The 16674-nt window shown below is 38.1% G+C and overlaps 1 protein-coding gene across 1 annotated transcript in view; it reads left to right on the top strand.

Moving 5' to 3' along the window:
• lrrc40 (leucine rich repeat containing 40) overlaps window positions 1-16674 on the top strand; it is a 28050-nt gene that overhangs the window by 3476 nt on the left and 7900 nt on the right. Inside the window, exons 3-10 of the mRNA XM_034711675.1 lie at window positions 1061-1134; window positions 3770-3899; window positions 4000-4123; window positions 7540-7679; window positions 7873-8045; window positions 8188-8278; window positions 11252-11297; window positions 14177-14279. Of these exons, the coding sequence (XP_034567566.1) occupies window positions 1061-1134; window positions 3770-3899; window positions 4000-4123; window positions 7540-7679; window positions 7873-8045; window positions 8188-8278; window positions 11252-11297; window positions 14177-14279 (881 nt within the window). The remainder of the gene's footprint in view (window positions 1-1060; window positions 1135-3769; window positions 3900-3999; window positions 4124-7539; window positions 7680-7872; window positions 8046-8187; window positions 8279-11251; window positions 11298-14176; window positions 14280-16674) is intronic.

The following is a 16674-nucleotide window of genomic DNA, read 5'->3' as shown; positions in this document are numbered from 1 at the left end:
TAAAGGTATACGCAGATGTACCAAACCGATTGGGTGAAGTACTTTTGTTTCGGTGCATACAGATACAGTTTGGCACAGAATTAGAGGTGTTTGAAATCCAAGGTCCCTATACAGACTGGAAAACAAGAGAGCAGTGCACACACACAGCATAAGTGGCTCGTCATGTAGGTTACTGAAACATTGGATTTGGTACTGTGACTTTTTCAGCAAATCACCTCAGAACATACTGAGTTTGAATTCTTCCTAAGAAAGGAAAATACATTTTATGTTACATTCATTTCCTTTTATGAACCGAAAATGTACTGAACTATGATTCCTAAACCAAAAACTGTATATACACATATATATATATATATATATATATATATATATATATATATATACATGTATAAATTCCTGTATATTTTTTTAATTTACATATATGTTTTTTATTTTTTATTCATGTATGTATATTTATCTATATATGTATATTTATTTATATATATGTATGTACATTTATTTATATATGTATATGTATTTATATATATGTATTTTTATATATATATATATATATATATACTTATAATTATATATACATTTAAATTTAGCTGGGTTTTTTTCCACAAGTAAGAGTTAAGGATAACATACACTTTAAGTAAAACGTATTGCTTCCAGAAGGGAATCCTCTTTTCTTCTAATATCACTTCCTGTATTTTTTGCTACTTGAAGCTTGTCTTACCTTATGAGGGCAACCTTCAGTTGTCTCTAATCTTTTTTCTTCAGATTGCAGCAGTAAGTATGGCTCACTGAGTTTTTGCTTGTAGGGCTTTTGTAGAACTTGCAGGTGTGTGGAGTGTGAGGATTTCACAAGCAGAGGTGAAGAGACTGTCACACTCAGCTGAATTGAAACATGCATTATTACATCTTTTGTGTGCGAATGGTTTGTCAGATACAACAGAAAATAAAAAACCTCCCTGGTTCCTTGGCTATTTGAAATAATCATTGACTTGGTATATATTGACCACAAATCTGTAATAATCTAATCCTGTCTATTTAATTTACTATTTTTTTTCTGTGGCAGCTCCATGACAACAAGTTGAGTAGTTTACCCAGCGCTATAGGAGAACTTCAGGAGCTCCAGCAACTGCGAGTAAAGTAAATACACACACACACACACACACACACACACACACACACACACACACACACACACACACACACACACACACACACACACACACACACACACACACACACACACACACACACACACACACACACACACACACACACACAAACACACACACACACAAACACACACACACAAACACTTGAGCTTCAGCTGTCTCTCCATTACACACATTTGGGCAGATGTGCTGTGAAGAGTGGGAGTGACTGTCTGTCAATGGATTACTGTACACAACTTCAGCAGACATTATGTTGACTAAAAGTCTTAGTCAAGAGGGGTCTCTGTACCACGCAATGCCCCCACAAGAGTGGAGCTTTATTACAGTGGAAATAATCCATTCAAGGATTGTCTGAAGTAATATTGAATTGGGAAAAAATATATTGCAATGCACGGATGAATAGTTTTTTGACTCAGCCCTACTATTCTGGATGTGATTTTCACCAGGATAAGACATTCATTTCGTTAGTAAAATTTATACCACATTTTGTTTTATCATGAAATAAATAGAGCATATCTTCTAACATTACTCCTGATACTAATGATTATAAAAAATTATGATACTGGTCATGTCAGTCAGACATTAGAAACATTACAAAGGTGAAACAGTGAAAAGACAAGCCTCAGGTTGGCTGAGAAATGAGGCTATAGCGTTATAGTTCACACAATCTTTGACACTGGTTTGCAGAGAAGAAATGCAAATGGTGGAAACATTTGGACGAAGTAGTCTCAAAGTTCCTCAGAGAGAAGAAGAAAGAGAATCTTGCTGTTTATTACCATGAATCTTTTACGTGGGAATTGTAAACCAAAGTCCTTCCTGTCTGTTTGCTGTTAAGCCCTTTTTCCCAAACTAACCCAGTGTCAGTGTCAAGCCATGAACTGTTTTAGATTACATATGCCCGTGTGTAAGATGGGAAAATGTTATCATTTAGAAAAGTAGATGGTGACTGAGAAATGTATTGTAGAATGCAGAATGACAATAGGGACGTAAGAGGTAGCGTTAACATTTCTTTGCAGCAGCCACACTGACGAGGCTGCCTGCAGTGTCTGCAGACATTAATTGTTAAGTTTTTAAATTGCCTTTGAGAGTGCAGGGATCAGAGGATACCAATTATTTCAGAATGCGGTGAGTGTGACTCTGTCCATGGTGCTGAAACAGAGCAGACTGGCAGCTGTCACTCGGGGAGAAAAAAGAGAGAGAGATGCAAACTGTTAACAGCTGATTGAAGTCACTACTCCTCAGTTGATTTTGATTGTTTATAGTTATTTGCTGTAAGTGAGGATGATTTTCGGTATTGATTACTGTTTATTCATAACCCATACTGTTTACATCTTTAAGATATACAGTTAGGCCTAGATATATTTGACCAGTGACACTGTTTTCAGTGACCCGGCTTTGTAGACCACCACATTGGATTTATAATGAAACAATCAATATGTGCTTTAAGTGCATACTTTCAGCATTATCTGATGGCATTTACACTGCGTGCACAATTATTAGGCACGTGAGTATTTTTGTGAATATGTTAAAAACTATGTTAACAGTCGTTTTCAAATTTGTCAAGAAGTCAGATAGTGAATATATTTCTTGAACTGTGTGGTTAAAATGATGCTTTTCAAATTACGTCGGCTGTATTCTTAAACAAATGCAGAATCTGCAGAAATGAGCGTGCCAAATTATTATGCAAGTTGGTGATAAGAGCATATAACTTGTGAACTGGCCTGCCTGCTCAACCGATCTCAAACCCGACTGAGAACTTGTGGTCAATAATAAAGGAGATAATTTACAGTAATGGCAAGAAATACAGCTCAAAAGAGCCTCTTTGGAGAGCCATACAAGGTACAGCTCACAGTGTCAGCAGAGAAGTCATCAGAAACTAAATTAGTTTACCAGTGACCTCTGACCCTCACTGAAAGAAAAGGAGGTTATATTGGACATTTGAGAAACACTTTAGATTTGAAATGTTTTAAAGACATTAACAGTTTTATTTTGTATACAAATGTAAAGAAAACTGTTGTTTTTGTTGAAGTTTGAATACAGTTGTAGTAAATATTATTATTTTCAATCAATAGAACGTTTAAAATGGTGCCTAGTTCTTAATTTTCACAAGTTATATGCTCTTATCTCCAACTTGCATAATAATTTGGCACACTCATTTCTGCAGATTCTGCATTTATTTAAAAATACAGCCGAAAAGCATCATTTTAACCACACAGTTGAAGAAATATATTCACTATCTGACTTCTTGACAAATTTGAAAAAGACAGTTAACATAGTTTTTAACATATTCACAAAAATACTCACGTGCCTAATAATTGTGCATGCAGTGTACATCCAAATCAGGTGAACGGTGTAGGAACAACAATTCATTTCATATATGATCTCCACTTTTGTAAGGAATATAAAAAGGCAAGGACCAAACAATTCTAATAACTGTAAAATTCATGATTTATCCAAAAAATTTTACCAAAAGTGATTTTTGTTTATTTTGAGTGCTTTACTAGTCTTGTGTAGATCTTCTCATTCTGAGTTGTGTTGTCAAGATTAGATGCAGTTCTAAATAAAGTAATATATGACATGGAATTGTTCTCTTCTGATGCCAGCCATAACCAGCTGACAACACTACCAGCAGAGGTGTGTACTATGAAGAACCTGCGCTGCCTCACTCTCCAGCAGAACCTGCTAGACAGCTTACCAGAGGAACTTGGAATACTGGAGAACCTAACTGAGCTGGTAACTTCACACATTCATTGAAGGTTAAATGCTATAAGGCCCTTTCTACTGTGTGGTACGATTGGCTTACACAGTGTTCCTGTCCTACATGTGGTTTAAGGACCTGTCCAACAACAATCTGAAGGGCCTTCCTTCCAGCCTGGGTCAGCTCACCTCCCTGCAGAAGCTAAGCCTTTGTCACAACAAGCTCAGCTGTCTGCCTGACAGCCTGGCCCAGCTCAGAAGTAAGACTTTATATTTCCAGGATCCTTCTACGGCTGTGTTTTTGATGTTCATGAAGCTGCTGTCATTTTATAGAAATCTAGTTTCAAACAACAAAGCCATCCAACAGTAAAAAGAGCATAATCTCCTTCTTTCAGGGAGAGCTTTTACAGGTGCAGTGTGTAGTCATTGGCAGCATTTAGTACAGCAGACTTACTAGAAATGAAATACAATATTTGTAAGTATTTTTAGTGTGTAGTCCTGACACCAAAACACAACCAACACTGTTCTGTTGTGGTTTTACATTCTAATTCGTTTCACCAATACTGTGGCCTGACTGTGTGTGTGGCATACACACAAAATACTTATGTGTGTAAAATTTCAGTTCAATAAAACTGAGTTGTTGTTTTTTAAATAATTTCAGGTTCAGGTTACTTTATTTGTACCTGTAGGTAAACTTGTTTTGCAGTCAGTGAGATATTAGATAACGACATACAGAGTAACAAAACATATCAGAATCAGAAATACTTTATTTATCCTGGGGGGAAATTCAGTTGTTACAGAATGCTCTTATACACAGTATGAAAAAGTCAAATATTAATAGAAAGAAGGAATAAAATAATATCAATTGGATTAATAATAAGTATATACAGAAATGCAGAATAGTTACAGTTCACTATGTACAAAAGCACTGGGAATGAAGGTATTATATACAGGATGTTGAAGTGGCAGGGATATTGCACAGTGTATTGCACAGAGTACAGGATATAGGTCAGTCATCAGAGGGAGGCGTTGTACAGTCTGATGGCCACAGGCAAGAATGACTTCCTGTGGCGTTCTGTGGTGCATTTAGGGGGGGATCAGTCTTATGCTGAATGTGCTCCTGTGATTCACCAGGAACAAACTACTTTTATATGCTAAACATACAAAAATATCCTGAAACTAATATAACAATAGAATTGATCAAATCAATAAACATGATTAAAAGATAAAAGTGCCCAAGGTTTCATTTACTGTAGAAGGCATACCAGAAAACAGTGAATCAGTGATTGCTGTAGGAAGAAATTTGTTTCTGTACTGCTTTGTTCTGCACCAAGGGACTAAAAACCATCGCCTGAGTGAAGAAGCTAAAAATCACTGTTCAGTAGTAGATTATAGGTTTTGCTTTGACACATGGCTATCACATTTTTTAATTTATTTTTTATTGTTTATTAGAATTTTTTTGACAGAATTTGACAATAGTGTTGAACATTTGTAATTGACAATGTCATATAACAATAAGACAATACAATTCTTAAATAATAACAGGAAAATAAAATAAATTAATAAATCCCAAAAAATAATAATTTATAATGAATACAAAAACAAACAAACAGAAACTTAATGATAATTCACATTTTGTGTTTAATAATAATAATATTAGCTTGAATTAATTCATTTCAAGGAGGCTTACCAACTGGGGTGAAAATGGATTTTAATAATGGTGGCTATTGGATAGTAGAGTCTAAGGACCATGGGCCTTGTGGGTCTGAGCCATTTTTTTTTTCATAATTCCCAGAGAAGGGCTCACATACTGAAGGCTCTGTCTCCAAAGGTTTGGGGATTGATGCAGGAGATGGAGAGCGAACACATATTTGAAGATTCTAGCTTCTAGGGCTGAGTGTAGGGGTAGTTGAGGTCAGTCAAATACTAAGGGGCAAGACCATGGGGTGATTTGTAGGGGAGGAGCAGGATTTTGTATTCAATGCAGAATTAACTGATTTTATATAGCACTTTCTATACGCAGTCTTCTGACCACTCAAAGCACTTTTAACATTACAAGTCACATTCACCCATTCACACCACATGCATACACTGATTACAGAGGCTGCTTTGTAAAGCATTAACTAATCCCATTCATTACTGATGGCACAGCTACAGAGCACAGTAAGTGTCTTGCCCAAGGACACTTCGGCACATGGACAGTAGGATTAAACCCTCAATCTACCAATTTAGAGATGACTGACTCTACCGCTGAGCCACAGCCGCACCACAAAAAGAGAGTGGGGGGTGATGTGCTGCCAGGGCTTGGTGCAGCTGAATTTTACACATGTTAGAGCTTGTCCAGGAATTAGCTTGGTACCCCAGACAGGAAAGCATTGCAATAGAAGTGATGGCCAAAGTCTTGGTATGTTTTGTGGGTGGTGAGTGTGTAAGAGAAGGTCTCCAACCTCCCAAAGTAGCATTTGCTGTTGAGTTGCAGCAGGTTTGATTTCATGGAGGCAGTGGACTGGTGACTGTGGAGGTAAATGGGTGGGGAATTAAGCCTCGCTTATACTTCTGCATTTAAGTGATGCCATAGCCTACACGGGTAGCTCTGCGTAGCCCCCGTACCCACGCAGAGGCCTACGAACAAGCCTACGACTCGCACCTCCTCCAAAATGTAACTATGTATGGAATCAACACGGACCCCAACCCCTGTGATTGGTCCACTCGACTGCATTTTATTTACAGCACTTCCGGAATCACATAAGCTACGGTGTCGATTCGGCATCTCCTCTCTTATTTTTCCCTGTAATCATTGCTGTACGATAAACAGAGACATGTATCAGCTCAAAATTTAACACAATATTTTCGGAATTGCTGTGAAAAAGCAAGCTTGGACACATTAACCCACAAGTATGTAGTGCTCACATCTGTGTCGGCCACTGCTGCATAGCGTCAATGCAGAAGTCTAAACCAGCCTTTAGCTTCTGAGATACAGCTCTGTATCATCAGCTTAGCAGTGGAAGTTGGGTCCATGGTTTTGGATGGTTGGACCAAGAGGGAGTATGCAAATGGTTAAGCGTAGGGGTCCATGCACAGAGCCTTGCGGCACACCTTGGTAGACCAGGGCCGGAGAGGATATGGAGTTTTCAATGGAGACAAACTGGTGGTCTCTGTTTCATGGTTGAACATGGAATGATGGAGTCAGGCTGCAACTGCTTTTTCGCTGTTGAGCCATCCTGAATCACTGCAGGGAGAAATCCCTCACTGTGACAGCCCGAGGTAACTTGATTGATTGTGTTGAAGTCTTGCTGATTCTGCCATGTTTCAGTCAGGCAAAGGTCAAAGTTCTTGTCCATGATGATGTCCTAGATGATAGGTACTCTATTGTTAAGGGGGTGGATGTTCAGCAACATGAAGGTTGTGGTGTTATTAGTAGATGCTGAGGCTGTGGATGTGGAAAAAGCAGAGTAACAACACAGACTAGGACTCCATTTGGCCAGCAAGGCCAAATGGAGCACAACAAATTTCCTTAACAGGAAGTGAGTAAAAAGCCTGTAGCATGTGGCCTGGCCTCTTAGAAACATCTCATTCTTTTCTCCCTAAGAACTCTGTCTTGCATTGCTAAGTAATCTCAAGTGGGAAAGTGAAGCATTGGTTTAAAAGCATCTGTTGTCCTGATTTGATTCAACAGGTGTTAAGCTGTTGGACTGCAGCAATAACCAGCTGACAGACGTCCCTTCCGGCCTATCAGAGATGCCTGCTTTGGAGCAACTTAACCTCAGACACAACAAGCTCCGCCTCCTCCCAAAGCTCTCTGCACCCATGCTCAAGGTAACTGTAGCAGCTTCCCCAGTTGTAAAACGTATTTGTGGTGGGAAAAATTTGTTTCAGAGTAGATTTACAGAGCTCAGATACATTATGTTTCCAGACTCATTTATTTGTTTAATTATATAGATGCAGCCACCTTAAATGTTTATGGTCTCAAGAGGTAAAATGTTGTGTATGGAATCTCACCCTTGTGCAGGAGTTATATGTTGGGAATAACCAGATTGAGCTGTTGGAGACGGAGCATCTGGCTTGTCTGACAGCCATCTCTCTTCTAGAACTCAGAGACAACAAGATTAAGACCCTCCCTGAGCAGATCACCCTCATGAACACGCTGACACGCCTTGACCTCACCAACAATGATATTTCAACGTAGGTCACTGACATCATGACCGTGTATAGCACCTCATAAACCATACTCAACAAATAAATTAAATGTTACACCAAGTGGACTAAGCTACTGGAATAACATACTGTACACTTCTTTCATGTGTATTGGATCTCTTTCTTCTAGTCTTCCAGCATCTCTCAGCCTACTGCCCAATTTAAACGTGTTACTGTTGGAGGGAAACCCTCTGCGAGGAATCAGAAGAGATATACTCACGGTAAGTGACAGAATTCAGACACAAACATAGATGCACACACAGTAAACTGATTGCAGAAGGGAAGGCCATCACTAGGCTTGGGTACCGAAAACTGGTTCCGTTTTGGAACCGGATCCAAATTTCTTGCATTAGTGGATTCGATAAGGGATGTGTTCTTTTCGGCTCCTAACAGCGACATAAATAATTCCCAGTACGAACTTTGCAGTCCACAGAAAGTTTTTCCAGGACCTGCTGTGTCGGCATAACATAACGTCACATGTGACGCAGCACGTCAACAAAGTTGGGATTAGAGAATCATGGCGTACCTCATCAAACGATCCAAAGTTTGGCTAAGCTTTCTTAAAAATGATTCCAACACATCACAAGGGGGGGGCTGTCCAGTATGACACTTACTTCAACACATTGAGAATTTAAGGGAAGCTCTGTCTTCGATGTGCTGCGGTCTCCTGTTCATAAAAACGCCCCCACTGCAGCTGTAGAAACGTCCCGTCACTCTCAGGTAGAAAGCACAGCTAAGCTTACGTTCACATTTATAAAGAGCTAAACGAATCATATCTACAAATATTTAAGATATTTTTATGTTAGATGCAAGTTTACAGGGCTCCACTCCGTGCCATTTCCCTACTAGGATTCCCTGTTGTTCAGAAACTCTGTTCACTTTAAAGATGAAGGGCGAGATGAATGAGGAGAAAGAGGAGGAAAGTCTCTGTGCAGGGGAACATTTTTGGTGATGGGCTTACACCAGAGACAAATGCATTATGTACGATGATATAAGTTCATATTCTATGTATTTTTGTTAGATTTTTCTTTCATTTATTTAGATGATTATGGTTTGTAAATTCCCTTGATCTTTCCTGAAAAAGAGAAATGTTTAATGAAGGGATAAAATCCATGCCACAGTTGACAGTTCACTTTGAGAGCCTAATTGTCCTAACAATAAAGGCAGGCTAACTTCTATTCATGTAGTATTCTTTTTTTTTTTCACACTCCAAAAATAATGGAATCGGAATCAGGAACCAATAAGAACCAGAATTGATAAGCAGAACCAGAATCGGAACTGGAATCGATAAAATTGAAACGGCACCCAACCCTTATAGTAGATGGGATGGGACTGGTCATCTGATAACAAGGAAAATAGATGCTTGGCAGATGATTGTCACAGAAACAGAGAAGCCTATTTTTGGAACACTTCGCCTTCTTGTTGCTGCTCAGTGTTGTGATAGATTGTAAGTCTATGTCTCAGTTATGCAGCCTAAAAGTAGACACATCAGACAATGTATGCCTATTTTAAGGAGGTGGAAGTGAAAAGTTTTAATCTTCAACATGTTGTGCTTTGGTTTTAGAATGCTAGGAACATTTAGAGAACATTCAAGAACAAAACAGTGTTGGCTCTAAAGTAGATTTTTTCAGGTGGCAACTATCTTCTTTATGCAGCCTAAAAGTAGACACATCAGACAATGTATGCCTATTCTAAGGAGGTGGAAGTGAAAAGTTTTAATCTTCAACATGTTGTGCTTTGGTTTTAGAATGCTAGGGACATTTAGAGAACATTCAAGAACAAAACAGTGTTGGCTCTAAAGTAGATTTTTTCAGGTGGCAACTATCTTCTTTTTCCATGATTGATGGATAGATGCTTTGACATTCTTTATTTATTTTTTTATATCAAACATGGCTTTATAAATAGATATGCTCAGGTGACATCTGAGCATATCTATTTACTAAAGGGTTCCAGTTACCCATTAAATTGCCCACAGACTCACAACATTGAACAGCTATCAGCATCACTTATTCTAAGATATAGAGCTAATAGTTTGAACTTTTTGGTGCTTGTAATTTTCATATTTATACTTAATGCTTTTAATCTTCAACATGTTGTGCTTTGGTTTTAGAATGCTAGGGACATTTAGAGAACATTCAAGAACAAAACAGTGTTGGCTCTAAAGTAGATTTTTTCAGGTGGCAACTATCTTCTTTTTCCATGATTGATGGATAGATGCTTTGACATTCTTTATTTATTTTTTTATATCAAACATGGCTTTATAAATAGATATGCTCAGGTGACATCTGAGCATATCTATTTACTAAAGGGTTCCAGTTACCCATTAAATTGCCCACAGACTCACAACATTGAACAGCTATCAGCATCACTTATTCTAAGATATAGAGCTAATAGTTTGAACTTTTTGGTGCTTGTAATTTTCATATTTATACTTAATGCTTTTAATCTTCAACATGTTGTGCTTTGGTTTTAGAATGCTAGGGACATTTAGAGAACATTCAAGAACAAAACAGTGTTGGCTCTAAAGTAGATTTTTTCAGATGGCAACTATCTTCTTTATGCAGCCTAAAAGTAGACACATCAGACAATGTATGCCTACTCTAAGGAGGTGGAAGTGAAAAGTTTTAATCTTCAACATGTTGTGCTTTGGTTTTAGAATGCTAGGGACATTTAGAGAACATTCAAGAACAAAACAGTGTTGGCTCTAAAGTAGATTTTTTCAGGTCGCAACTATCTTCTTTTTCCGTGATTGATGGACAGATGCTTTGACATTCTTTATTTATTTTTTTATATCAAACATGGCTCTATAAATAGATATGCTCAGGTGACATCTGAGCATATCTATTTACTAAAGGGTTCCAGTTACCCATTAAATTGCCCACAGACTCACAGCATTGAACAGCTATCAGCATCACTGATTCTAATATATATAGCTAATAGTTTGACCTTTTTGGTGCTTGTAATTTTCATATTTATACTTAATGCTCAATGAAGTAGGCATTTTACATGTGAACATACTGTACATTAATAAACATGATCATCAAAATAATAAAGGTTTCCAACTGCAAACTATTTACCTATGATGACTCTACTCATGCTGGCCGACATCATTTTAAAATTCTAAAATGATCCTCTTGTTAAACAAACATGTGTTGTACTAACAAAAAAATATTTTTCTTATTTTGTTCTCACAGAAAGGAACCAATGAGCTCCTGAAATACTTACGAGGAAGAATTAAAGGTACTGTCCCCTTTTTATTTTGACCGCATAGGGGCTGGAATTCCATCCATCAAAAACTGTATGATTCTCTTCACCACTGAGTTCCCCTTGATACTGTGTTAACTACATCAAAGTTACATTTTCACAACTTTTGAGATGGACAAACTTTTATTTTGGAATCACAAGTGTCAGCTTCAATGACAGATTTTGTGTCCTAGTGTTGGCCTATGCAGACAGTGTTAGTATTTTTCCTCAGTTATGTTATTTCCTACTTTTTTTTTTTTTTTTTTTCAATTCTTTATGACTCAGGTTTTATTGAATTTTGAATTTTTAACAGCAAATTGAAAAAAAAAGAGTGAAAAAAAAAGAAAAAGGATAAAATGTGTGACTTTGACTGGCATGAAAAATAATAAAAAACAAACAGACAAATAGACAAAACAACAAACAGAGAAGAAAAATACTGTATCAGACAATAAAGAAAAAATAACAATAATAAAATAATGCATAAATAATGAGAATGACAAAATACCAGTATTAACAAGACATTTTGGGCGAGTTAACAAGATGTCCATCGTACCACTGTCAGACGTCCTCTACCCATACTTCACAAATAGATATTTAATCAATGTTCATCCAACAGTGTCTACACTGCTTCCTTTCAACGCACCATCGCCACACCTCCTGCATTCAGTTCAGAGTCCCAACAACCACACCGCAAAGAAAATGTCTTAATATTTTTACAAATAGGTTGTGATGACAGCTGAAACTATGCTAGTAAGTGGAATTGGAGTCAACAAACCAGATATCAAGATTGACATAATTCAAAATGTAGCCGTTTCATCATAGGGATCATGGCTGGAAGAAAGTAGACTTCAGAAGAATATTGCAGAATACAAAAGTATTGATACTTTGCGGCTTTTCAGTACAACATATTTTAAAAAACGACACAATCTTAATTTGTGTTACATAGTTAAGCATCCAACGTTAAGGAACTGGAGACAAAAAAATATCTACTGTACAACCAGATTTTCTACCCAAAGCTGCCACATGCTAAAAAGAGAGCAGTTGTCAACATTATAGAGAGCACCTGCTTCTCTCACAGTAATCATACCTAAGAAACATTAACAAGCTCACACTCCTCCACACAACCCAGGAGGAGGTTATTAGGTTAATGTTTGTTTGCATGCTGCATGCTGTGCGTTCTGTCTGCTCTTCACTTAGATATATCTGCCGCTTTTAATACAGTCATGACACAGCACATGTGGTCTCATTAAATCCTTTGTCAAGATTTGCAAGGTACCGTTTAATAAAGACAAGGATCAGGGCAGAGAGACACTGTGGTAAACCACCCTACTGCCTGATGATTGACCCCCAGAAATGTCCTAAACACAAATAGATAATTTGATACATATAATGAATCAATCCACCTTTATTTGTATAGCGCCAAATCACAACAAACATTATCTCAAGACGCTTTAACAAACATAGCAGGTCTTATCCATACTCTATGTTAAATTATTAACAAAGACTCAACATCAAGACAGGAAATGATCCAGTCCCCTCTTACTGACAGGGCTTGATCTTATCTCATCCTAATCCACCATGAGCATTGCACCTCGCAGTACTTAGCTAGTTACAGCGGCAAGGAAAAACTTCCTTATAACAGGCAGAAACCTTGAACAGAACCAGACTCATGTTAGACAGCCATCTGCCTCGACCGAGTTGGGGTTGGAAAGAGGGATAGAGGAGAATAAAAGAGAAAGAGAGAGTGATGATAGTGATGAGACGGATAGTAGTAGTAGTAGTAGTAGTAGCTGTTGTTGCTGGAGTCCGACACGTCCGTAGCAGCCGGAGTCTTGAACATCCACAGCAGTAGGACGTCTTCAGCAGCGACTCAGAGGAACCTACGAGACAATGGAGCTCAGGAACTCCAGAAAGGTCTATGGTTAGTAACTTTAATGGGACAGGTAGAGTTTATGTAAGTGATGGGAGTCCCAGTGTGTCAGTGTGCCTGTTCCCCCTGCAATCTAAGCCTATAGCAGCATAACTAAGAGTTGGTGAAAGCCTGGGCAAGGTCTAACTATAAGCTTTATCAAAAAGGAAAGCTTTAAGACTGATCTTAAAAGTAAAGAGGGTGTCTGCCTCCCGGACCCTGACTGGTAGATGATTCCAAAGGAGAGGGACCTGTTAACTGAAGGTTCTTCCTCCCATACTACTTTTAGAGACTTTAGGCACAAACAGGCCTGCATGCTGGGAGAGTAGCGTTCTAGAGGGGTGATAAGGCACTATGAGCTCTACAAGATACAAAGGTGTCTGACCATTAAGAGCTTTGTAGGTCAGAAGAAGGATTTTGAATTCTAATCTAGATTTTATGGGGAACCAGTTTAGAGAAGCTAATTAGGGCAGCCTGATAAAAGGGAATTAGAGTAATCCAACCTGGAGGTAACACATGCATGGACTAGTTTAATAAAACTGAAGGCAGTCTCTGCAGAAAATGATACCACCTCTTCTTGTAGGTTCTAGGAGATCATAAGTCAAAGCTCAGGGCGGTTATTTGTAAGGATTTATGATTTACTTTTCAGGAAAATATGAATCACCCCTTTTGCTTTTTATTGCTTTTATTGATGTAATGGTTATTGTTCAGTTACTTTTTTGGTAATGGCATTATCAACAGGTTGGCAATTATAAAAAATAAATTGACCATACTGCTTATATCTATTTCTGTCAAATACATATTAACCCTCTTTTTTTGGTACTTGTGCCATATTTAAGTTTAAAACTAACATTTTGACAACTGTATAGAGGAAAAAACTCATATGTCACAGTTAAAAAACTTACAGCAGTCAACAAAAGTAAAAGCCTAACTTTTCTGTGATTTTTTTGTTGCATTTATGTTACAGAGGAGCCAGAGAGAGCAGAGGAAGGATCTACAGCTATGACCTTACCCAGCCAGGCTACAGTCAATGTACATAGCATTAAAACCTTGAAGTCTTTGTTGTACAGGTTGGTAATACACATTTGTTGTATGCATGCCACGAAAACAAGGGTGTCACACCAGATATCAAAAACATTTTAGTAAACAAAATGCTCATAAATCTACTGATGACTTTTGACACCAAACCCTTTTCAAAGCATGGTGATAAAACACTTGTTGGTTGCATATTAGATATAATACAGGTGCATCTCAACAAATAAGAATATCATGAAAAAGTTCAATATTTTCCCTCAGTTATTTAAGGGAGATATTTTAATATATACTCATTACCTAGAAACTAAACCATTTAGAGCTATTTTATATTCTAGTTTTGATAATTGTGGCTTACAGCTCAAAAATGTAGAAAACAAAGCATATCTCAAAAAATTTGAAGATTGTCAAGAACCCCATAGAAGAACTTGGGAGAGCTTCACAAGGAGTGGACTGAGGCTGGTGTCTTACCTTGGCTAGGGAGGAAAAGAACTGGACTGTTGCTCAGTACTCATGTCAGGTGAAAGTCAATTTTGCCTTTCATTTGGAAATCAGGGTCTTGGAGTTCAGAAGAAGAGAGTCACAGAAGCCAAGGTGTTTTAAGTCCAGAATTTACACAGTCTTTGATGATTTGTCATCTGGCAGGACTTAGCACCTGCTCACAGTGCCAAACCTACCACCAAATAGTTAGCTGACCATCATCAGCTGGCCTTACCTGAACCCCATCGATGATCTGTGGTATATTTATAAAGAGAACAAAAAGAAATACCTGACCCAAAAACACAGATGAGCTGAAGACTGCTAATAAACCCTCTGCGGTGCCACAGTGCCGTCTTGCTAAACTGCACTGATGCAATAATTCATGGTAAAGGAGCCCCAACCAAGTATTGAGTTTATAAATTGACATACTTTTCAGTTGGACATTTCTGTATTTCAGATCCTTTCCTTTGATTGATATTAGAACATATTGAGATTCTGATATTCATGAGCTGTAAACCAAAATAATCAAAATGTAATCATAAAAATACTTAAATAATCCATTCCACATGTCAAGAATAGAAGAATATAGTTTCCTTTTTTCTTAAATTACAAAAAATGTACTTTGTTCCCAACTTTATAATGTTTAATTCAACTGTGTGTGTGTCTGTCTGTGTCTGTGTCTCTGTGTGTGTATAAAAGTGATATAAAGATTCATCCGTTTGAATCGATTACAGATCTTGATGTCAAAGATCCGAGGGCCCTGGTTTACGGGGAGAACTTGGATGAGCAGGTTTAATGAGGTTAGATAAGATAAGATAAGATAAGATATACTTTATTTGTCTCCAGTTGGGGGAAATTCTTTTGTTACAGCAGCTTACAACACGGGAGAGGGGAAATACAACAATGTGCTAACATAGTTAAAAAATATATATATATTTAGCTGCTTATCCTGCATACTGTAACTCAGCATTCTCCACCTTGCGAGACTGAGTGTGACCTTTAACCCTTCACAAGACTAAGGCTAGCTTAGGTGGCTAGCTAGTTGGCATAATTTGATTTGCAAGGAGAAACGTCGCAGTCACTGAAGCAATTCAGTCTCCAATAGAGGGTGACAGGATTTCCACTCCTGTGTGGATTTCCACCCCTGTCCCATCCCACTCCCACAGAAAAAAATCTTGTCCCAATCTTGGGCCAGAGTAAAAAAGAAATTCCTGTCCCGTCCCACTCCTGGTAAAAAATGACTCCCACTCCCATCCCGCTCCCATTCTGAATGACTCCCGCTCCTGTACTGCTCCCATTTTTTTCTTCTTTTAGTCTTTAGGCAATACATCCCTCAATGATCAAAAGTGCATAAAGGCATTACCTTCACAATTCACATACTGTACCTGAGTTTTGGAAAACTAAGACCCGAGCACTCATCTCAGTTTAGGTGTACACTCCACTTGTGATTGTTGTCAGCACTTCACTTTCACTTCACATCAGAAAGCCTGTTCTTCTTTGAATTATTTGCAGACGCAACACAGACGTGCTCCTCCGCCTGCAGTGCACTGATCAGCTGTTCAGGTCTGCAGCTTCAAAGTGACAAAAATACAACTAAACTTAATAATGAGTGATTCTGACCGCGCCGATGTCATGCCGTTAACTGTGGACACACCTTTATCAGCCGGAGTTTAGTGAGGAAATGATTATTCAATGCACCGGAGGAAAAAGAGGAGAAACTGAGAGCTGAACTGGAGAGCAGGAGAGATTCTCACGTTACCTGGTGGTGCAGGTGTTCAAACTGTGAGCTAATGTTGACAGTTTACACACAATGAACCGAGAAAACGTCTTGCTGTCAAAAGTAAGACTTAACAACAGCCCCTCTAGACCTTCCCACTCCCGTCTGCTCCCTTTAACTTTTTATCCTGTACCGTCCCAATCAAGTGATTAATAGTAAATTTGACTCCCAATCCC

The sequence above is a fragment of the Notolabrus celidotus genome, chromosome 2 (genome assembly GCF_009762535.1).
Source record: "Notolabrus celidotus isolate fNotCel1 chromosome 2, fNotCel1.pri, whole genome shotgun sequence".
NCBI lineage: Eukaryota > Metazoa > Chordata > Actinopteri > Labriformes > Labridae > Notolabrus > Notolabrus celidotus.
The sequence above is the reverse complement of the archived record's forward strand: the minus strand, read 5'-3'. Positions and strand labels throughout refer to the sequence as shown.